We start from the raw sequence: 26,123 nt of genomic DNA, 5'->3' as shown, positions 1-26,123 counted from the left end.
TACAAAAGAAGAATTTAACGGGGTGTGAAGGTTTCATCTATCTTTAAACTAGTTTGGACAAAGGGATCCAGTGTAACAATGCAAACGTAAAACCCGTAATATTGATTGAAGTCCTTTGTCAAGTTCCCTCTGGAGGGATTAAACTCAATGCAAAGGAAGGGGTCGAGAGATGCCCAACGGGTATATAAGGAGCTTTTAGCTTGACACCAATGACCCCGCCATCATCGCTCGCTTAGATGGCGCCTGTAAGTGATAGAAATAAAAAATTTCTATAAATTAATCTGTCTTGAAATATTTCTAATGTTATATTTCTGTTTCTCATGATCTGATAAGAGCAAAGCAATTTCAAATAATCGCACACTGGCAAAAGCAATTGACCTACATACACTGCAATAATCTTTACTCAACTGAATATAACTCAATATATCTTAATTGATATTTTTGTCAAGCAAAGAATAAAAGAGAAAGTAAGGAAAGACGACAGAAGACTTCTAAAAAGGTTGAGTCGTAAACTTTACAGAACCCACATATTATTTCGAGGACGAGCAAACAATGACGTCAGTCTGGGGTCCTCTTTGCCCACCCCTGTGTTTCACATCTTAAAATCTATTTTGTATCGAGAAAGTAATCGTCTTTCAAACAATTGAAATTTTAAATTAATGACCACTTGATACTTTCTTACCATTTCCATTAGCATTAACTCCTTTCAATACTTTGACAACCACTTTGCTATCTTGAAGAGTAATTTAACCCTTCGTACGTTATACGAAATTGGACGGGTAATATAATATAATTCAATTAAATTCTTTATTCCATTTCCATAAAACATAATACAAAGTAATATAAATCAGATACAATTTTACAGATGGACATTCTTACTTCGTAAAAAACAGCATAAAATAGAAATTAGTATAAAAAGGTAACCCGAATGAATTAAATGATGAAGGTAAAGAAATGTTGAAGAAACATGATTATAGGGCAATAACTGAATTCTGACAATAGTGATTATGTAATTTCCAATCCAAATGTAGTATGAAATTTTGATTTCAATTTATTCTACTTTTAAAATGAAGATAATGCGAAGATGAAAATAAGAATCCTCCAATGGGCATGATTACCATTAGAATTGATATATGGGAAGATTTTATTTGAAGGATATGATTTGGTATATTAGGCAATAAAAAAATCAATTTGCTGCTTCTGAAAGAATGATAAAAACTGACCGTGTATCGAAAAAACATTACAGAGTCTTATGAGAAAGAAATAAAACGACTCAGCGAGAACAATCCTATTTTATGCTGACTACGGCCATTGACGGCTATGTTTCCATCTTTAAGCTTCATCGAGTACACTTACTGATGAATGTCAATCTTTGGAGATTAAATTAGCAAGAATGTTAATCAATTATTCTAATTGGGATAAGCAGTTGTCGATAATCCGTTCTAGCACTTTCCTATTATGCGCTAAACCCAGAAGATTGTTGACGACCAGGCTTTAGAGATAATTAGAGCAGTGTTTTTTTTTTCATAAGACAAAATGACACTGTCCGATGACATGTTAATAATGACGGCTCCGTTTCGAAAACACTGAACACAAAGAAGACAAGAACATCAATAGATTAGACTTGATCAATAATATTTCTTGCATTATCATATTTCTCACCTCAAAAACACTATGTCAATTACGCATACACCTGACTTCCTCCAACCAGACAACACCTAGAACAAAATCTACTCTGCCACTTCCGCCATTTAGGCAAATCATAGCCTACTTTTTAAGTTTCTGAGAACAGACAAACTAATAAGGAGGTTCTAAGAATAATACATTTTATTTCGAAATACAAAAAAAAATAAAATAAAGAATGAAATTCACCAGATGAAAGCAGCTTCCAATTCGGAAATGCCGACTTAACTTGTTAACCAATCCCTTTAGTGTAATGTTTTAGACAGGTCGTTCCCTCATAATTACTTTCTGATGACAGGACCTCTAGAATGGGTCAGATAAACCACTTAAAAATGATAAAAGAACACATATCTCAAGATTGGATTTTTCAAAGGGATTACAACTAATTACCGTTGTTCATTCATTCCTTTCCACTTTACTGTATTGATCAAATTGATTCCAATAGATAGAGTAATAAAGAACTGAATCTAGAAAGGGAAGGGAAGAGAGAGAGAAAAAAAAATAACAGAACTGGATAATAATAGACCCTGATCAATAAAATGATAGAAATTTCGCCCTCGGTGGTGAAATGGAAGAACAACAATAGTACCGATAATTTTGCTACAAATAAAATACATGTTCAAAGGGTCGCGATCAAATGGTTGAATTGTACCGTTTCTATTCCATCCAATCCAATTCATTTCATACATCATTAAATTGTACATTCAAGGGTAATATTGCAGGAACAGGAGGGCAGCAAAAATTAATACTTGAAAATAAGAAGTCTCCGGATTATACAATTAACATATCAGATACAGACACATTAAATTGAAAAAGGAAAACGGAATACATACCACCACCATCATCATCACACACAAGCACACCCAAACATGCACCTATCCTTATATAGCAAGCAGTGACAATTATTATTAACAAACCTGACTTTGCATGAATTCAAAGTGGAAAAATAAAATCTTCATTCAAGCTCCATTCATACTTGGATGAAATACAGGGGTTATGCGCAAAAAAAACATGCAGTGAAACTTACAAATGGCGACATAATAAAAACTGAAAATGAATGATATACTACATAACATCTACAGTCATCAGAGGTATAGTTACAATAATTTAAATAATCGGTCTAAACTATGTCGGATCAGTAGGTCCATGGTCGGATTGTGTCTGTACATCTGTCTGTCAATATTAGAGACAGAGCAGCGTTCTGAGCTAAAAGGCTAATGCACTACCCCCAAATTATACTCAGGTTTGTTGCTAGGTCAGTGAGTAGATCATGATTATTAGGAACAGTGAACCCCCTCCCCCTCACACACACACACACCAATAGGTATTCAACAACGCTCGGACCAAAAATCGGCCCCGAAACGAACTTATATTCCGGGTTATTTTTACCCCTCTCCTCTAATAAAAAGGTCTATGAAGAAGAAATTCACGTTATCATGGTTAAAGAGTAATTGGTAATGGCGCTCATTACTTTTATGTTCATATTTTCATGGAGGACCTAGCACTTTAATAATTGTTGCTACTAAATAACACACCATGGTGTCCATCAAAGCACGTTTAAATCGCTATTATTACCCCCACCTTTTTTCCTAATTGCCCATTTATATGTACTTCCATTTCGATTACAGCAGGTGTTTTCCAGACTATTATACTATTTTTAAGAAGCAATCAAGGAAGGATCTTCTTTTGCACCGACAAATTCATAGAAATGGTATGGCATCGATCTTTTTATTGCATTAAAGTATCGCGTACAATAGGGAGAGATTGACTGTTACTTTAACCGGTATCAAGGCAGGTGCTTCGTTTAAAAAGCATGATTCTCAGATTGTAGATCTACAAAAAGAGGTTTTCCATGCAGTTTGACATCGATTTAGTTAATGGATAGAAAGTTTACCAATGGAATATTTCCCAGGTTACGTTACAACCGTTGATATATTCCTTAATAATCTCCTGCAATCTCGATTACAGGGGAAGTTCATTCTGTCAAAATGTTTATTATTTTGAGAAAAATCCATCAAAGATTTTATAGACTATTACAATTTCAATTTCGATTGTTTACGATATATAGGAGCAGTTTCCCATGTATCGTCAGTTGAAAAGAAAAATCAATGAAAATGTAATTTTCTCAGAAAAATAAAATGGGTTTTATTGCATCTGCTCCTGAGTAAAGAATAAAAAAATAATTAATGAATTCTATTCAAACATAACATATGGAGCAGCTGCTCGTATATGACGTCATAAATAAATAGTCAAAGTTCAGCAAATTTTTCGTCAAGTATGAACTTCCAGTTAGGCCCAAAATACGTTACAATCATCGTCCCAACCATATTGATGTCTTTCTAATCAATGTTTCTTGTTCATAAGAAAAACAAATTCAACGAATAAATGCATTGGATGCAAGTCACTCTGAATTACGAATTCTAACTATATTTTTCAAATCTTAGCGCAAAATCAGTTTAACTTCTAATATATCGCAGGGGTAAAATTAATTATCATATTAAATAGATATGAAAAAGGCCTTCCAGTAATTTTGCAGGATAAGTTGATAGTGATTGGTTACAACAACAAATGAGATGTTGAAGAAATAAGAACACTTTCATCAAAATAAACTAAGGAATTTATTAAAATTGTCTTCTTATCTATTAACATGATGGAGAAATTGTTAAAATCAACAATAGTATAACCTCGATCACGTTGGATGGGCTATAGAATATCATTAAACACAGTTAGATAAACTGGGTGGAATTTATTCATATATCAGTGGGTTATAATGACATTACTTGTGATATTGAAAGGTAGACATGATAACAATCAGATAACGAGCATTTAATCGGGACACTTGATTAGATACAAAGATGGATTATAAGATCTGAGCTAGATTTGTACTTTGAATTGGATTCCAAAACTGAAAATGTGGAGTTAGAGACTTTAAACACCAAGTTAATTTATTTCATTGATCTATTCAATCAGCTTGAAATAATAAAAAAATCAAGAAATGTTCGTTTTCATCACTCTAAGAGTTCAGATTCCCCCCACCCCTCAGAAAAAAATAACAATTTGTACAGTAGTAATTATAACCGTTGTTGATTTTGAGAGTTCACATAAATGCTAGCACATTAAACGTAAAACAGACAAGTTCGATGACAAACAATTTAAGATTCGATAAGTAAACGATCAGTAAATAAGCAAAGTGAAGCAAATAACTTTTATGAAGGAACAAACACGAAACACTTGACTGGTTTCAGACCTACTACAGGATAAAGATTAAAGGCATGCTTAAAGGGATGGTCCGGGCTGAAAATATTTATATCTCAATACATAGAGTAGAATTCACTGAGCAAAATGCCGAAAATTTCATCAAAATCGGATAACAAATAATAAAGTTATTGAGGTTTAAAGTTTAGCAATATTTCGTGAAAACAGTCGTCATGAATATTCATTAGGTGGGCTGATGATGTCACATCTCCACTTTCCGTTTTCTTATGTTATTACATAAAATCATTATTTTTTCATTATTTCATACTTGTGTGAATAATATGTCTCGCTTATAATGAAATAAGTGGCAGCAATAAATATCTAAAGCACTATTCAGTTGTCAATCCAATTTTTCTAGTTCTTGGAGGAAAAAAATTGAATAAACCTAATTTCATATAATAAAATACAAAAGAACAAGTGGAGATGTGACATCATCAGTCCACCTAATGAATATTTATGACGACACTTTTCACAAAATATTGCTAAACTTTAAAATTCAATAACTTTGTAATTTGTTATCCGATTTTGATGAAATTTTCGGCGTTTTGCTCAGTGAATTCTACTCTATTTATTAAGCTATACATATTTTCAGCCCGGACCATCCCTTTAAGGGGGAAATGAGTTCGATTTATCCTATTGAGTGGAGAACAATGAATAGTAATGGTGGTAGTGATCGCATGGACAGCTATTGTCCGTATAAAATTTCTCACAACGAACATGTTTAACATGATTGAATGACACAATACTTTATGACACTGGCAGATTGCCACTGTCATTTTTAATCGTTTTCGTGTAAAATCAAAATAAAAAATGTTAGAATTGCACGCATTAAACCCGCATTTCTGATTCGTTAATATCTAGTTTAGTCTTGTCATGATTGTCGATCACCCTTTTCTACGCGTTTTAAACTTGACAAAAATTGGACACACACAATGAGAGCTTCTGCAATAAAAAAAAAAGTTTATATCATTTTTGTTCAGCAACAGTGCAAAGGCAAATCTATCTTTGTTCATGGAATAACGATAATTCCATAGAATGATAATAACAGTATATAGGTATACAAATTGAATGTAAAATATACAAATGAAGAATTAAGTGAACAGATGAATAAATATACCTATTATTATTAAAAATGAAAATGAAAATTCGAATACATAAAATTATAATAATTAGAATGAACAAATGAAAATTATGATAATTCTCCTTATAACAGTAAATTTAAGCCAAAACTACGAAACAAACCACATGTATACGTTTGAAGCATGTATAAACGATGACAACGACAAATTTTTCGATGAAATTTTTTGATTCCTAAGTCCAAAACTCACTCTTGGTACTTAATGCGTACTTTTAAATTGTCTTAAGCTGTTAAGATTCTTTTTACTTTGGAGACACTCACTTTAAGTAACACTTCTATCTACGGGACAATACACAGTTTTAGAAATATAATATTGTCAAATTCCTTTATCTTGGAGAAATTACAAGGTGCTGTCTTACCTCGAAAAGCAAGTTTGGTCTTGGGTTTTGAAAGAAGTTTCCTTGTAGTTTTCGTAAACATTGCACCAACATCAGCCAAGTGAGTTTTAAAAAAGGTGATTATAGGTAGATCAATGAGATAGCACTGTCATCATGGTTGTGCGTCGATAATGTTCCTCAGAAGTTGGGTTATTAAATATCAATCATGCTGATTGGAGATTCCAAAATGTTGAAGGACAGAATATTAAAATCGAAGGATAATCTTAAAACTGATCACGAATCATGCTTTAATCATCACAAAATAGCAAGGAACTTCGTTGCTCAGTTGTGTATGACTGTTTGTGGTAGATATGAAGCAACTTTCCTCCTACCATGCCTACTAAGATGTATCCGCCACGATATACAATCCTCACTGAGTATGCTCTGTGTTTGACACCGCAAACATTTCGGTTTCATCCCTGAAACTCTGTTTCCATCATTGCAGAGGAGATCCGCGCATGCGTACAATGACATGGGAGTAACTGTCACTTGCAATACAAAAGATGTTACCCCATTCATAAAAGCATTGTTTGGTGATGTTCTTCAATAGGGTCCCACAATGTAAAAATATTGATCTGGGTGATTGGTGGTAGGCATACGTCAATGGGACATCGGACATCAAAAGATTGTGCCACTTACGTATTGTTCTCACTTCATGTCAGATTGAAGATTTTTTTCTTCTTCTTTCTCAATCTTCTCATTTTGTTTCCTCTCATGAGCCGAGGTTTATGGTATACAGACTATTGACCGATCTAAGTCATTGCATTGTTTCCAATAGCAGGTATACTATCGGTTTTCTGGAGTTCCTCACGATTGGCTGTCCCATATTTGTAAATCTTTCACTTAATACTTATTTCATAACTATAACTCATTCTCTTTTTGTCTTTCTGTCACCTCTTCCAATACCCCCTCTTTCCGTTCCTATCTACGAACGTGTGTTTTTTGTTTTCTTGTTGTTCTGTATTTGTTTGTTTTTAATCAAATAACTGCGCAATTCTGATACCAATGACAAGCCTTCTATCATAAGATTCGTCCCCTCTTTCCCTTCTTGGAAGAAAACTATAAATCTTTGCATGTAAAACCTTGAATAAACCAAATACTTCCCCCAAAAAATAAGAGATTCAAAACTTGTGAAGAACCTCTTAGAATTCTATCTCAGAAACTTGAGCACAAAACAAGTATGCACGTGTACACTTGGTACCGTCTATTTTGCCTCCTTGGCCCTCGATTTTCTTACAAGAGTTCCGTCGCCTTTTGTGTGAGGGAAGTATTCCAATTCACAGTTTCGCCCCCGTACAATAGAGTAAAATAATCCACAGTCCCAACAATCTATTTACCAAGTCTATTCATACCCTTTTACATACCAGCCAGGGATTGAAGAAAAGTGAGAAGTTAATTCTGGCAACCACGATTGTGTTGAATGGGAACAAACTGTTAATTATAGAGTCATCAAACGATTCTTGGTTGCATGGTTATGTAGTTAAACAATGACACAGACTATGTATGGGATGTTGTAGAGAAATGTTAACATACTGCGAGAACATTCGAAAGTTTTATCCATGTTATCAGTAGGTCTGTACGTTCCTCCGAAAGAGCATACAATACTTTTGTATTTCACAATCCCTTTCAAATTATGCCTACTACCAATTTAGTGATTGAAACTGGAAAAGAAAAGGACATCATTTTCTGTTCTCCCTTTTCTCTCCAAACACTAATTTCTCCTTCTCATTCTCTCATTTTCTTTCCTTTTCCATTCTCTACAATATTATGTATATCGATCTCGATGGTTATCTGTATATATTATAAATATCTCATACCATGGACCTATTGTCCATGCTCATACTAATCTTGTATATTTCTATCTTGTTTCCAGGTTTAACTCTTTATACATTTTTTTAAACATTTTTACTTAATCAAGATTGAACTTTACAATGTTATTACAATAACTGACTTAATAAGACTATAAAATCAAGATAGCATATGAGCCATACGGTTATTTAACTTGACCTATGTTTCAATGTAATATTGAATCATGATTGACGATATATTTTGTTTTCGTATGTTTTCTCCATATGACTCTCTTCATCCTCCTTCGCCACCCCCACCCCCCCCCCCTCTCTCTCTCTCTCCCTCTCTCATATACACATGCTCTCTTTCTCCCCTGCATGCTTAACCCTTTTTTCTATTATTTATGTCATGAGATATTTACTAAAATTAGACCTAAGTTTTGATGAAATACTGTTGTTATATTTTTGCTTATATTTGCTTACGTTCCTCAAATTGATTTTTTTTTTGCACTACTTTGTATTTTTGTTCCGAACAAAACAGTAATGTTCTAATAAATAAATGCATTAATTCATCCATTATAAACTAATCAGTGTTTTGAGATGACCACATCTTTGGGTTTTAAAACACACCATGGAATCAAACCATTATACCAACAAAGACTACATAAAGGGCACATATGGATGTTGAATTAACACTTTGAAGTTTAATTTTCATTGGTGTAAACTGTCCAGTGATTGGCTATCTCTGGTGATATAATCTTAACACCATGGTATTCAGTGTACCATCGCCACACTGATTTTCCAAAGAATGTGGCAATGATCTATAAAGAAATACGAACGGAAATTGGATACATTTTCCGACGTTTCTTAAAGGAAACCTCACGGAAATGTAGTCAAAACTTTAGAATGTGCATGCTAACATGGATAACATGAATTGAAATAATCTCATCGAGCTAATCTCATCGACTACAGATGCAGTTTCATTTTGCACCCAAAATCACATCTAATTCATCACATGTATGCCTGATGTGAGCAATGTTAATCTTACCGTGAACAATCATGACAATTGTGATTTACATCTGGGTTTACAGTTGGATGAGGTTAAAAATAATCCAGTGTAAGATATGACAATATCTGCGAAAAAAAATTTGTTTCCCTTTTATACGTCAAAAACTTTCAGCAGACGAACTTGACAAATGAGTTCTTAGAGTCTGAAAATAATGAAATCACTGAAACAAAAACAATCATGTACATATCAAAGGTTGATGATTTTCAATTTCTTTCTCATCGCTCCATCTCGTCTTTTTCTCTTCCTGATACTCTGACTCGCCTTCTTACCCCTTCTCTTAGAACTTATCTTCCTTCTATTCTTCCTCCTTCTATCTTCTTCTTCTTTCTCCTTCCCCTCTTCTTCTTTTTTCTGTTCTGTTCTTGTTTTCTTATTTTTCTTCTCATTCTTCGTCTCTGTCTTCTCCTTCTTCTCCTTTCCTACTTTAATTGTTCGTTTCCTTTTTCGATGTATTCTTTGTGTATATAATACTATGAACAATAAACAGTTAATTAAATCATTTTCAGCTCAGTGAATCCTGAACTTGTACTTCCTTTCAAACCAATCCAAAATCATTATCCCATTGAACTGCGTCGTGATGAACAATACAATCACTTCAAACACCCTCCAGGTATATACTACAACACTTACATCAACGAACCCGACTCAGACCAATCAAAGCTGTAATACGTCGATAACCAGTGAAATATTATCGGTCGGTTTGGAATCGATTGCTCTTGTGTGACTGTAGAAAACAGGAAGCAAAGTAAAGCCTTCCAGAAATGAGACAACGTGATGTGGAATATCATTCATCCTCGAATGACGGAGAATCGTTCCTTCTTACATCTAATACCGTAAACGTGTATTAACATGTATTTACGTTTCATTAGAAGTCATCTGGCTTCGGGTGAAAGAAGACAGCACGTCGTCTGGTCAGTCACGAGTACGATGGATTATCATGAAAGCAAGGATTATCTTCAGTAGAAGTAAAACCACTGAGCTTCCAAGACGATGTTGTTGAGTGCCAACAAACATTGCCTTCTCATAGAGATTAAAAAGCCACTCCTGCAGTTCACAAAAACAAAATGTTTGCTAGTTCGCAAGTCAGTCTGTGTGCCTTGAGCGTTAATCCCACCCAAGAATCTATTTTCCTCAAAATTAGATTTAGCTGAAAACGACTCGCCATCTTCATCCTAAAGCGGACAACAAAGAAAAGGAAAACTTTTCACAGAAACGTACTTCTGGGTGGAAATGATTACAAGCCCAATATTTGCTACACCTAAAGACCACTGGGTTCCTAGATTTATTGGTTTAAAACAATGCATTTTAAAGGGATGGTCCGGGCTGAAAATATTTATACCTAAAAAAATAGAGTAAAATTCACAGAGCAAAATGCTGAAAGTTTCATCAAAATCGGATAACAAATAACGAAGTTATTGAATTTAAGTTTATCAATATTTTTTTGTTATTTTGGGGGGATTGTGTGCACATCATCATGAATATTCATTAGATGTGCTGATGGTGTCACATCCCCACTTTCCTTTTTCTTATGTTATTACATGAAATCATAAATGTTTCATTATTTCATACATGCATGCGTAAATAATGCATGTAATGTGTCTCCATTATGATGAAATAAGTTGCAGCAATAAATAACTAATGCACTTAATCAGTTGTCAATCCAATTGTTTTAGTTCTTGGTATATTTTTTTGAATAAACCTAATTTCATATAATAAAATACAAACGAACAAGTGGGGATATGACATCATCAGACCACCTAATGAATATTCATAAAGACTGTTTCACCGGAATAATGCAATTTTTTAAAATTCAATAAGTTTATTATTTGTTATCCGATTTTGATCAAATATTTCAGCATTTCTGAATTTTACTCTATTTATTGACATATAAATATCTTCAGCCTGGACCATCCCTTTAAGCTATGAGGATAATCATTTTGGGGGGTCATCACGGTTGATGTCCTCATGGGAGGTTGACCAAGGGGGTATTGTATCAGAAGAGTGGCGATTATCTAGAAGATGTTTTTAAGGGGTAAGTATCAAGATACATGTATATAGGGCTACGCTAGAACCTCTCCTCTTCATCTCACATTCTTTATTTTGATCATCATAATTACTTTTGATAATTTTTCTATATCTTTTGCAAAATCTCATTAACAAGAACAAGCGTAATTGTGATCTACATTTCCTCTTAAAAACCGAAAAATGACTTCGATTTAATCACAAATGACTTCCACATGCTGTCTAGACCATGGGTGGTGAAGAGATTTGCGCTTAAAGGGGTACTCAAGGCTGAAAATAGTATGATTTGAACAGATTAAGAAAAAAATCAGACAAACAAAACACTGAAGAAGTGATCAAAATCAGACAAGGAAAAGCAAAATTTTGACATTTGACAGATTTGCAATATTCTGGTGAAACAGTTCGAGGCATGCCTTCATGAATATTCAATGAGCAAACCGATGATGTCATATCCCCACTTGTTCTTTTGTATTTGATAATAAGAAATTGGGTTTATTCATTTTGTTTTCGTCAAGAACCAAAAATATTGGAATAACAACTGATTAAGTGCATTAGATATTTATTGCTGCAACTTATTTCATTACAAGGGAGACGTATCGTTCACACATGCATGACAAAATGGAAAATAACATACATATGTGAGATTATCAGCCAATCTAATGAATATTCATGACGATGTGCATATACATGTTTTTACAATATATTGCTAAACTTTAAAATTCCATAACTCTGCCATTTGTTATCAGATTTCGATGAAACTTTTGGCATTTTGCTCTATGAATTTTACTCTATTTTTTTAGATATAACTATTTTCAGCCCGGAGCATCCCTTTAATAGACAAACTGAACGCTTTTTTAAAGAACAAGTCCATCCCAACGAAAAGTTGATTTGATTAAAAAGAGAAAAATCCAACAGGCATAACACTAAAATTCATCAAAATCGGATGTAAAATAAGAAAGTTATGACATATTTAAGTTTCGCTTAATTTCACAAAACAGTTATATGCGTATCCCGGTGGTATGCAATGAGGTAACTGATGAAATCACTCACTCACTATTTCTTTTGTATTTTATTGTATGATATATTCAAATTTTCTCCTCATTGTCCATTGAAACAAAGTTTCATTTCTCCCTGAACATGTGGAATTACCATCGTTTGACATTTTATGGTTAGATCAAGTTGGTTCTCATTGTCAAATCTGTAAAAATTGAAATATTGTATAATTCAAACAATAAAAAACAAAATAAATAGTGAGTGAGAGACATCATTGATTCTCTCATTTGCATGTGACTAAATTGTGCATATAACTATTGTGTGAAAAATAAGCGAAACTTTAAAATGTCATAACTTTCTTATTTTACATCAAATTTTAATGAAATTTTCACCATTATGCTTGTCTGATTTTTCTCTATTGATTGAAATAAACATTTCTCTAAGGTGGACTTTACCTTTAACAACTTGTTGAATGACATCGTCAGCGAAAGTAATAAGAGAGAGGATTTATAACATATCATGGTCAATGGTCACATCAGACAAAAAGAAGTAAATCTCTTTGGCGACTTCTTAAACATCAACCTATCTAAACATACCAGACAGTCAGATATCGATCAAAGTAATCGATAGCAAGCCAACCACAAATGGGGGAGGTACTTGGAACCCAAGAAAGACTTTACTAACAGTTATATAAAGGTAACCTTGTAAAATGCAATCTAGGTAACAAACCCCTCTTTAAAATGGAGATGATAAAAAATTGTCTTTATCTCGTCAAATCGTCAATCTTTTCTTTGTTATTATGGTTATATTTAGCAGATCATAGTTATGATAGTAGTATCTCTTACACATCACGCTACTTGGCTGCTTATTAAAACACATTTATACAAACACATATAACGTAAATGTGAGGGCCATCAGTCAACTCGATAATAAAATATAGGGAACATGAAAATGGAAACCTTTGCTGTCCAATTTTTGTTAGAAAATCTCTGAACATTGAAAATTTTCTTCTTAAAAGCGCGTGAAGGTTTTTTTAATAAGATATACACGGAGATGTGCAGATAGACGTTCAAGAAGATTAAATGTATGCATAACATGTATTGATCATTTTAAACTTAGATAGCAAAAATTCATCCTATAAACATGATAAACAGAGTTTTCATCAGGTATCCCGCACAGAGAAAGCAGCGGTCTCTGATCAGACCCCCGACCCGTATATTCACATCCAGAAACTTTTAAACAATAATTGTTTAGACTTAAAAAAAAATGTTTGACATTTCTAAACAACCTGTTTGAAACTTTAAAAAAAAACCTGTTAAAACTGTAAACAAGAGTTGTAGAGCGACGGGCTTAAACAACGTGCTTCAAGGTCAAGTCGATCCCAGCAAAATGTTGACTTGAATAAATGGAGAAAATTCAAACTAGCAAAACATTGAAAATTTCATCAAGATTGGATGTAAAATAATAAAGTTATGGCATTTTAAAGTTTCGCTTATTTTTACAAAACAGTGATATGCACAACTCAGTGACATGCAAATGAGACAGTCGATGATGTCCATCACTCACTATGTCTTTTGTTTTTTATTGTTTGAATTACACAATATTTCATTTTTTACAGATTTGACCATAAGGACCAACTTGACTGAACCATATAGTATTAAACAATGCTAATTCCACATGTTCAGGGAGGAATTAATCAGTTTCACTTGATAATATGGAGAAAATTTGAATATTTCATATTTCATATAATAAAATACAAAAGAAATAGTGAGTGGATGACGTCATCAGTCTCCTTATTTGACCAGGATGTGCATATAACAGTTTTGTGAAATTAAGCAAAACTTTAAAATGTCATAACTTTCTTCTTTTACATCCGATTTTGATGAAATTTTCAGTGTTATATGCTTGTTGGATTTTTCTCTTTTTATTCACATCAACTTTTTGTTGAGGTGGACTTGTCCTTTAAAAGCTCTTAAACAGCGTTTTTACAATGTGTCATTGGTTACATCTTGGCTTGTGGGTCCAGAAAGACGCCAAAATAGTTTAGTATGGATTATCAACAAACCCAATTAATTTGACTATCCGTGCTATTCGGGCACTGGAGATCGATCTTTCCCTCATTTTAGTGCCAGACATCATGATCACCCTACTGAGTCGGATACTCACGTAAACCCGTAAAACAAGTCGATATTTTCAATCCTTATAAACTTAGCCTAGGGCAATATGACGTGGGTTGTTCTCAGAACACAGCGGCCCCTGGATTACTTATCCTTTATTATATATTTTCTTTTCATATCTCTCCGAATTTTATATTCTCGGTGTTGTCTTGTCAATCCGATAAAAAAAAACTAAAGGTTCTAAATAATAAGTATTTCTTTTGTGCAAAATATATACAGATAAGCATAGTCATGATATATGCTATAATGGTGTCTGGACCTCGTCTCACAAAAATAGACTTATCTAAAACTCTAATAACAGTATTAATACATTTGTATTTGATACGAGTCCTTCCGGGAAATTAAGGCCACATTTTTACAACCTTTTTTTAAAGAAAGCTTTCTTGTAAAACAAATCAATGCAACGGGGCAAATGAGAGACATTCCGGTGTCTTATTTGATATTTTTAAGGGAGTATATGCTAAAGTGATGTACATTTTAAAACGGATACTAAACAAGTTGCATTGACATGATTGAAAAGTACATTTTCAAAGTATTTTCAAAGTACATCTGAAAATACATGATAATTCTCTGAATATGGTAAAATCGTTTAAAATGTTAGTACTACTTTGGTTCTAAAAACCCCATAAAGGTCAAAACCATTTATGGAAAATATCCCCAGTTTGCCCTATAACGTAATACAGCATTTCTAATAAATATCGCCATTTGGAATAAACAAAAACATTTATATTGTGTGATATGTGTGTTGTAAGTAAAGAGTCCCTTTCAATGTGGAATACAATATTATGAACAATTATAGACAGAGCTCTAGAGTAATAGCGGGGTATCATAATGTCTGAAGTGAGCCACAATTAGACATAAATATCTTATCAGAACACAATGACAACAAGGTTCATGAACCATGACTCCATTTCATTGTGACGTTAATGAAACTGACCTGCAAAGCTTCAATATCTTAAAGCATTTGAATCATAACTTTTCATATAAGCATTCATTAAATTCAGCGAGCAAACATATCTGTGATTACATCTATAGTGGTTGATTGTTATCAGATCTCTCTACTGATCAGATTAGATCAATATAAAGATAAAATATTTGTAAATATTCCTCTGCTACTTGATCACCTCAGATACTACACATTGTAGAATATAAAGTTATGTATCCATGGTAACAGAGGAAACATCGCTACGCTTGATTTCTATCTATGCACCAGACCATCATAGTTTGCGACAAAGGAAGCTTCAAATATGATACCAAAAATAAATTCAGCTTTATGAACGTGTCTTTTGTGACCATGTTTGATTATCATATTATTATTGTTTATTTCCATTTGGTCCAATGCCAATTCATCCAATTGCCAACTCGTCTACTATCATTTAGTCTACACTCAGTTCGTCCAATATCCACATGGTCTAATTGCCATTTCGTCCACTCACTATTTCGTCTAATAACCAGTTGGTCCAATAGCTTTTTAGTCCCTATACCATTTGGTCCAATTAGACACAGCGTTAATTAAGCGAAATAAATGAAAACGAATATTAGACCAACTGGTTATGAGACGAAATTGTCATAGACGAACTGGTGATTACATGCTCGATTATCTGAGATGAATTCTCTAGCATGCACTTGCCAAAAGCATGGACCTACTACCACTCAATATGTCCATGCTAAAAGAAAGTCGATATAGTTTTTTGTACTTTGAATTCGAGCTGAATTTCTTCTTTGAGTTCTAAATCGCTGGAGACACACTTCAAGTTTTTTTTTTTTTCATTTGGTGAAATACACGGAATAGATACTAGAATTCCCAAATAGTTGTTAAAATGGCTTACCGTTTGCACTCCTCTCTCTTCGTCTCATTCTCCATGTGTCCCTGTAACCAGGCATATCTTAATACTCGTTATTTCAATCATACGATCAACATTCCAAAGAAAATAAGTCAATGACGAAAACTTCATCTCACGAAGCAGGTCAACGCAGTTAACTGAATCATTATCTTCCCAATGTGTTTCGATTATATTGCATTGGCAAATGTCAGTTTCTATTGCTCTCTACCAAATACCTAATATCGGCCTTTCCCTTTTCTGATATCGATTTTGAAAATGAATACCATTGCAGGTAGCTCGTCTTGTATTGTATCGCCACCAAAACAATTTACTCTCCCCCAATCACCTGACAATGAGCGTAAGACCATTTAAAATGAGAATGAATTTCTGCCTTCTAAACCGATTAAAAATCAATATTGATGGCAATGCGCTGTTCGTTATATGGGGTATGTGGATGGAAGGGAGTGCGGGGTTAATGCAGGGAGAGAGATGGAAAGATAAAGAGGGGAGGGGTAGTTGGAGGGGGAGATAGAAATTGTGGGGAACATGGGGAAAATGAGGGGGGAGAGGGGGGCGAGGCCGGAAGATAAATACATAAGGGGAGATATACACATGCGTATTGATTTAGATCGTTTGCAAATTAGGAGAAATGCCATTGCTTGGAAACAGAAAATGCAAATTACTACCATGGTTGAAGATTCAAATCAGCAGGCTCAATGTCTATAAACAATTATTTCCTCGAAGTGATCTTACAAAATAATCGTCATAGGCTATAGGCCTACATACAAAACGTTACACAAGTATATGGATAGATATATATAGTCCGGAGTTTGGACAACCGAACAATACCTTATCATGGGGCTCTGCAGCGCCAAGGAGGGATTCGAATCACAAGCCCTTTAATCAACAACCTGGTTACATTCCGCAAAATGCATCTCAGCTAATCGATATTGAAGTGATTCAAGTATAAGGAATTGTGAGAGAAAAGATGACTGAGGCCACATGATGTTAATAGTCAAGGATCTATCGATTACGTCACTGACAGTTTTGGGAAAGTGGGTCAACGATTCGGAGAATATGTTTCAGAATTTGTTTTGAACCACAAGCATTTCAGTAAACCATGTAGGTCCATGCCGAGTAAACCAAGTAGTTATAACTTGCAAAGCAAATCATTTTTAATCAGACAGAGAGATGTTTGACAGTCTCTAGCTCTGGATTGGTCCATATTTGCCAATAGGCCTATAGGGCCTTGCACACGATATACAAATAAAACATACCCTTTTCAAAACTAGGTTTAACTTTGCTCCTTTAATATGTTTATTTTGATATTATGAAGTTTGTAGACCAACTTAATGGAATCTGCTTGAACAGTTTAAAGATGCTACTCTGCTCCTACTTTGCACCTTAAGCTGCAACGTTTTACCCCTGAAAATAAGCAAAGTTGTACCTTTAACTATTGAAGTGGGACATCTGTTAGTGTTAATGTACAAATTTGAATCTATTTATCTGAGAGAGTAAGCACACCAATTACACTTTCATGTCTGTAAATATATATATATCTATGTGTAAAGTTATACATGTACAACAGCTTTGGCAACTCTTTTATTAAAATATTGTAAAGAAATATTGTAAAGAAACAATGGTCGCCCAAGCCACTAACCCGTCTCTGTGGTCTAGTGGTTAAGGCACCGGCGTTCAAAGCTGGGGGCCCGGGTTCGATTCCCGGCAGAGACATTTTTTAGGCATCACCAATTTTTCCAAATGGGTAGATAGCTCTGGGGAACCGCCTACCATTGTTCTCTTCATCTATTTCTTTACAATATATATATATATATATATGTATATAATGACAGGGGGTCCGTCAAACAAAGGATCGAAGCAGATTTATTCTGCTAAATGACGGAAGACAGATGACTCAGTTTAATAGTGCATATTTCTTACAAGAATCTAAGTCATATATTGCCATAAACATGATAATAATAATAATGATAATAATAATAATGATAATAATAATAATGATAATAATAATAATATAGGGTATTTATATTGCGCACATATCCACCTTGTTAGGTGCTCAAGGCGCTCCTATATTACCCGGCTAAGCTAGGCGTTCATAGCGCACACAGCTTTTTAAGGAATTATTTCCTACCGGTACCGATTTACCTCACCTGGGTTGAGTGCAGCACACTGTGGATCAGTTTATTGCTGAAGGAAATTACGCCATGGCTGGGATTCGAACCCACGACCCTCTGTTTCAAAGTCCGAAGACTAATCCACTGGGCCACAACAAAGGTATGATAGCAAGGGCTGATATTCAGTCTACATATTGATCATACAACAATATAGCTCTCCAGAAAATTATTTCGGAATTTTTGTCTCCCCCTCTCCATCACTTAAAATTTCACCCAACGATAATGTTGCTAGGGCTATGTAAACATTAAACTTTTGGCCAATCACATGCGCGGTTATACCCATGATCACCCAATCAGCATTGCTGTTTTACAAGAACAATTGACTGTAGATGTTTGGGATACAGAGTCCAATCCCGTGATTCCACAAGATCACCATCAACTCACTCCGTCGAGACCTTGCATAAACCTAGGGTTTGGTTCAAGTAGGCTTTGGATGACGTGTTGAATAGGGATACCTGGCGCTTGGTCTATCGATCTATCCCTATGGGCGGTCTAGTGGTTTATCGAAATATTTACTCTTCCTCTTCATGGTCAGGTGGTTTCGAGATGTAGAGCTGACGCAAGACTGAAGACAGGGAATCCACAATCCAACAAAAGACAAGACAGGACATATTTTCAATGAATTTGATATTCCTGCTTCGCCAAAATTAAAGATGGAATCTTCCAATCAAACAGTGTCAAACGCACCCTGTTTTTTGTTTTTCTTAGACCATGTAGACTGTATGTTCACATAGGCCTTGTCTATAAGTGCTCGTATAACAAATCAAGTTGTCTGAAATTTCAACAGATTATTAATTCGCTTTATTTTGCAACAAGACAAATCACATCTCACAAAGTGATGCAAAACTTGGCTGGTTCATTCCAATTGATGGACCATGTTTTCACGGGCAGTCAACATATGAATGACAGTCTGACCTTCCTCCTACCAAGATGCTCCTACCTCCTATCAGGAATATCTTGGTCGGGCATGTCGGGGGTAGGTCGCAGTAACTCTGTCCCGATGGGCACTACTCTGACCCTGCCTCGGACTGGATTTCCTCCGACCCTTCTTCCGACTTTTGGGTCGTGATATATAAAATGATATTTTGAATTCTAATTAATGCATCTGCAGTTTTACTCCGACCATATAGGAACCCACGTCTGAACGAGCCTTGAAATTGATTTTATCTCTTTAAAAAATGGTTAGTTTAAGGGTATGCCCATTATGATCCTGCTTTGAAAAATGATTTCCCCTTTAATTTTATAGACTAATAAAAGAAAATATCAATACAATTTAATGAGAATTCTTGTAATCTATGTATAATTGTCGTGGCCAATATCCATAGATCAAGTTCTTCAAGCTATGCTGCCCTCTGTTTACTCGGTGAACGATTAAGTTGGCCAAATTCTATGATAAATCCACATCACTACGTAATAAATTCGATTCAACACCGTCAAGTTTTACACAAACTTCGACAGTATATTCATGTGTACATACGGTATGGATCCTTTGTAAAGCAGACCAAATTAGCTTCAACCGACATAACCAAGTCTTTTGAAAGAAAAGGTCAATAAATAAATAAAAGTAAGATAAAAATAAAAGTATTAGTTTGAATGTTTTCATTCGCATTGGAAAATTTGGCACATTTAGTTGAAGTAGGCCTAAGCAGCGGCATTCAAGCTGAGATTGGAGAAAATACCTCGATCGACGCCGACTCTCTAAATATTTTGAAAGGAGAATTTCCTTGAACAGAGCAAAAACAGAAAAGAATAGTCCTATTAACTGATTAAGATCCTGATAAACAATACGAAACAAAACAAAACAAGCTTAAAATGTACCTTTTATGGTTATGTTCTAAAGAACTATAATCGTAAGTATATATACGGTATATGTGCATGAAATGAATGAAATAAGGGGCCGGGTCACGGTCCGTAACATAAGTTTAAATAGATAATTATTCTAGTTCATTAATCTAAAGAGACTATTAAGACCCGTAAGAAGCTAGGGCTGGTAAGAAAAAACATTTCAAATAAGGCAATCATTATGCAATCATCATGAGTGATTTGATACGGTTTGGGAACGCGGTTAACCGGACAGTGTTGTCCTGGAAAGCATTATTATGCCTCGATCGTTGTCTACAATAGTCACCCCCGCGAAACATCATCTAATGGTAACTACCACGGTAACGCTGATCAACAGCCAATCAAAATAAAGGATTCAATGGAACCTACCATTGGATGGAAAAGTTACCATTAAAAATGGTAACTTTTATGCAACGGGGCCCAGATCTATTACTAGTAAGTTTGTTTACAATGACCTCCCACTGACCGGCTGGTTTCGTGAGTATAGCATATATCATTCCTATAATGGTAATGATAACAACAATAATGATAAAACAGTCAATTTAAATACAGCGTATATCACATAACGTAACTTATAACCAAGATAACTCTGTCTCCATGCGCTTAAAATGAAAGAAAAGATGTGTTCCTGAGTTCACGTTGTTGAATGAGTTACAATTTGAACATCAGTTTTCATGGGAGTAAATTGTTGAGAGAAAAAAACACGGATGTTTCATTAGCCGTTCGTTATTTTACTTACGAATGGAATTTATTATATGCCAAGTCACCTACAAAAAAGATATAGGTCCATTATAATAGTCACCACTTGTGCCTAAAGTCACCTTTAACGTACGAAAAGTTTTAAGAAACTTCCACCTAGTATTTACAAATAAGGCGATCTAGCCATTTGATCTAAAACACTTCTAGGCCTGTGATATTAAAAAGGAAAAAGCAATTATAAATGTATAACATTGATTATTGCATGCATGAGACATCATAAACAAGAAGGAGGGGGCTTAAGATATACCAAGAACTCCCTGGATATACCAAGAAACTCTTTGTATTGTACTGTTGTACCCAAAGAACTATTTTGCTTACCCATTAGAGGAGAGAATGACAGACTTTCAAGGTGTCAAAAGTGACGGCAATTTAATTCATCGGATGACCTCCCATGACAATGATACAAATCATATAGATATACTTCTTCTCAATATGAATGAAGATGGTGCACAAAATACAAGCGCTCTTAAATGCGACTTCTAGCAAAACTTTTTTTTTTTAATCCAAAATGGCCAAACCTTCGAACTCTGATGTATTACTTTTGCACTAACGCTAGAGAGCCGCAGTCAAAATGGAAATCACTTTCACAAGAACGGGTAAAACTAACTGGATAAGCCTTTTTTAAGGATTTATAAGTCCATGATATTTGTTGAAATTCCATCTATAAACACATGTAGAATACTGCAAATAGTTTGTGAGAGAAAATAAGCAGATTAATCAAAATCCTAGCTAGAAAGGCAAAGTTGATTTGGAAAGCGTTGATCGGATAAATCTTTCAAATCGTGAATTTTCGTCTTAACAGTCCTAAGCGTAGTATTTGCAGAAATACAAACGGAGATAGGATTAGATAGAATAATTACGTAAAATCTAAGTAAATGATTTGTCATAAGCTCCAACCTTGTGCAAAAGAACAACTCTTAAGGCGATACAGGATTTAAGAAAACAAAGATCTTGCGCTCGTGGATATATCAGGACTTAAAGTTTATTTCTTCAAATATGTCTGATTCTGCATTCTATGGAGATTTAAAAAGATACTATGAAGACGGAAAGGAACATATATAAACGATAAGACTCCGATATAATTTTAATTTCAAGAACGACAGTTTCAAGAGATGCAGAATGTTACAGGCCTATACTAATACACGATGTCGTGATACATTGTGCTTGGCTTGTCGCTGTATCATACAGGTCCATGCATGATCATGGGGAGAATTTCATGTAACAGTCAGTTTTCTATACTGACTGCTTGATATGGTTTATTTCCAATTCGTCTAATTCCGATTCGTCCATTTGCCAACTCGTCTACTGTTTGGTCTACCATCGGTTCGTCCACTATTCACATGGTCAAATTGCCAATTCGTCCACTCACCATTTGGTATAATAACCAGTTGGTCCAATAGCCATTAAGTCCATACACCATTTGGTCTAGTTGGACTTCGTTTTAATTTTTCAAAATGAATGAAAATGAAATGGATATTAGACCAACTCGTTATGAGACGGAATGGTCATAGACGAAATGGTGATTAGATGAAGTGATGATTGGACCAAATGGTTATTGGCCCAAATGGTTATTAGATGAAATGTTGATGGACGGAATGGCAATAGACTAAATGAAAGTATACCATGTGGTGAGTGGGCGAGTTGGCAGTAGACGAATTTGGCATTTAACCTTCGATGTACGCTACTGAAATCCTCATTTCTGACTGGCTATGAACAAATGAAACCGATTTTTTTTCATGAAAGATGCTCCTAATTAGCATACAATCAACTCATTATCGATTCAGAGGTCACCTTTCAACTATTCATGGGTAGCGAACTGCTAGAGAAGGGGAGGGGTCCGAGAAGCATATCCTCTGTAATTATTGACGTATTGTAGATCGGCTTTTATGGGAGAGTATACACACTAAAAAATAAAGGTGCAATTTAAATCCTGAATAAAAGACTGGTGGGTGTCATCTTGCACCATAAGTTGAGTAAGGTGCAAAATTTTAGATCATCCCTATAGCACCAAGAAATGCTCGTGCAACTTTTTACATTTTAAGGTGTATAATACTTGACTCAAGAGAGGTTCAAATATGCACATTTATTACAATGGTTCATAATCATCGCACCCCATTAGGGTGTTTTATATTGTGCTACTCGTACCCTTCATGTGCATAATTACAATTTTGAGCACCCTACATACCAACCACTATGGTTCAAATATGAACCCTTTCTTGCCTCACTCCTTGGCCCCCACTCGATCCTCTCTCAATTGAACATCAATCAAGCAAGAAACACCAATCCGGGACACCAATGTAATTTACATTAAACATGTTCAATCAATATGCTTAGTGGCTATACAGATTTTAACCTACTATGTTCTTAGCTATATTAATCTAATCGACAAATTTGACAACATTTATTCATACAGTGTATCATGATCAGGATGATAACAATGGTTAATAAAGATGAAAGAATCCCGAAGAAATGGCAACATTTTAACAGAGGTAATACTCACAGCTTCGGCTTCGCTTCATCTTGATTAGCTGGCTTTTTTTAAGTGTATTCATGAGATTGATGCATTATTATTATACTGAGATACCAATTTAAGGGCTTTCGTCAGAGGTGGATTAATCGTCAAGGCTTGATAATAAAACAATGCTAATCAGAACGTTCAATACTTTCTAAATCGATCAACATGGAGACGATTCTATGATAGAATGAGAGCTGTGTCGAAGTGTGAAGGAGCTTAGATCTTGGATACCTGGCCACTATATAATCTCTCCAACTAACATACCAGGGTGAACCTCCCTTAGCCCCAGGCAAAAATGTAATTCCTCCCTAGCAAATAAATACAATGGCTGTGATATACCGCCTACGGCACTGAGATCCACTGTAAGAGACATCGATTTTAGGGTATACCATACAACTTCATTATACCCGTCTTCTTCTTGTCTCAACGGACCTTATTCTTGACAAATATATATAACCGAAATTGTGATAGTAATAGACTAAAATAAAAATGGGTTAAAAATGGATGTATGTTATTATTGAGAACGGGAAAGAATGGAGAGGGAGAAATGCGGGTTCAAATTTCTATGGCGTTATAAACTTACAATGTAGAGGGGGTATAATGGAAGGGAAGTCCCATTTTAATGTATTTCTCTCCTCTAGTAATCGTCACTATGGTCCTCATTGTCCTGCGTGTCCACATTATTCACTTAGGCCATACACTGTTAAAAAAAAAACTGATTTTACAGAAAAAAAGAAGATTAGGCAGAAAGCAATTACAGAATCATTCTGTGAATTCATAAAACATGAATTTTCTGCAATTTAACAGAACAGGTCTGTTTAAAAATGGGAAAAGGGTGTTTATTTAAGGAAATTTGTAAGGTTCCATACACCAAATACCAATTTTCTGTAATTTTACATGATATAATGTAAGATTACGCAATCTGGTAAGATTACAGGTGTTCTCGAGACTCTGCTGCAGGAACAGTGTAGTCTAACTCTGTTTATTAAATTACGAGAATCCAAAAATTTCAGAATTGTATTTACACTATGTTTTCCTATCTTTACTTGGCTCTTTCGTCATGTTTTGATGATGAAGAGAACTAATTTCATATTCCCAGTCAATCAGTCATTTATATTTTGAATGATTTCAGTGCCCCACGAGCTGACAAATCGAACTTGTATTGTTAGATATACCTGTTACAATTGGCAATAGTCTACATCTTTAGACCAGGGTTTAAAATCAAACCCAAGCTCAGAATAGTGCTTATGAGTAATGACGTCATTGATCTGACATATACCCCTATATATTCCCTATATCTTCTAAATCAATCATTCATTGATAGCAATGCCAACTATTCGAAACAAGATTTAACCATGGTAGTAGCTCTATGATTTAACAATTAAGGTGTATCCTAACATAGAATACTGGTGTACTATCAGGTGTATGGTGGGGGTAATTGGAAGTCACCCCCCCCCCCCTCCGAAAAACATAGTTAACCAAACAATTCCCATGATAAAAGGCAATATAAAGGTTGTGGGATAGGGATTGGTTCCCTTTGCAAACTATAATTATGGAGTCGCTCGGGACAATTCAGAAATGTTGATATCTAACTCGCATCTCGTAAGTCCACTTTCCGTCCTTCGAGTCAACATGAAGAGAATGTAATACTTGTTTAGACTTTCTTTATCTCCAGAACACTATTATCGATTGCTTGTATCGAATGTAGCAATACTTGCCCCTCGAATGATTTATTGATTTATATCAATGAATCATTCCCGAGAGAATGTCTCGAGATTAATAATTGATAAGGAAGGAAGTCGGTAAACAAGATGAACGTCTCTGCTAAGAATCACTTCTTTTCATTGACAAAGGATTCTTCTCTCACCATATTTCATCCTTCTTCAACCTTGGTATTTTGTTATTTTGTGTTGTGCGATTTATTGATTTTACGGATATTTATCTCGAGGCTAACCATCATCAATATGAAAGAAATAATCTTCATTCTTTTTGCCGTTTTCAAATCGACATAGGAGCCATGTATCATTATTTATAGATCCTGGAGTGGAGCCCCCAACCATAGGTGACCCGCCAATGTCTCTTTCCTTTGGAAGTTTGGCTCCTGATAATATACTCATTTAAATGCCGAAGTTGCTCGCATGAGATGTCGCAATTTAAAACATGTTATTAGTTTTTGACCGTTTTCGCAAAATCTTCATTTTTTGTGTTAATCTCTACAATTTTTGTGATTTCATGAAAACAAATTGCCGTATGGGTTAACTTATTCTTTGGCACTTAAGCCGTATACCATCCTGAGCTAAACTGGAATAAGATATATAACAAAATGACCAATCTAAAAATGAGTAATCAAAATCGATTTTAAAATGCATGAAATAAAAATAGGGTATTTTTGTTTGGTAGAGTTTCTTCAAATATTCCTAAGTGAACACAAAAAAAAGATAAAAACATACCTTAGTCATCTTGAATCTCATACAATCTGGATTACTGCATG

The 26,123-nt window shown here is 34.7% G+C and overlaps 1 protein-coding gene across 2 annotated transcripts in view; it reads right to left on the bottom strand.

Moving 5' to 3' along the window:
• The window catches only part of LOC129274880 (serine-enriched protein-like), a 36,841-nt gene extending 12,965 nt beyond the window's left edge, over positions 1-23,876 (bottom strand). The window contains exon 1 of one of the 2 annotated variants that reach the window (XM_064108436.1): positions 23,618-23,876. In XM_064108436.1, the coding sequence (XP_063964506.1) occupies positions 23,618-23,669 (52 nt within the window). In that variant the 5' untranslated portion in view covers positions 23,670-23,876. Of the gene's footprint in view, positions 1-9,939; positions 10,220-23,617 lie in introns of those variants that run through there. The other variant, XM_064108437.1, reaches the window with a different exon arrangement.
• Positions 23,877-26,123: the final 2,247 nt, after the last annotated feature.

This window comes from Lytechinus pictus, chromosome 13 (genome assembly GCF_037042905.1).
Source record: "Lytechinus pictus isolate F3 Inbred chromosome 13, Lp3.0, whole genome shotgun sequence".
Taxonomy (NCBI): Eukaryota; Metazoa; Echinodermata; class Echinoidea; order Temnopleuroida; family Toxopneustidae; genus Lytechinus; species Lytechinus pictus.
This window is presented reverse-complemented; position numbering and strand designations above follow the sequence as displayed.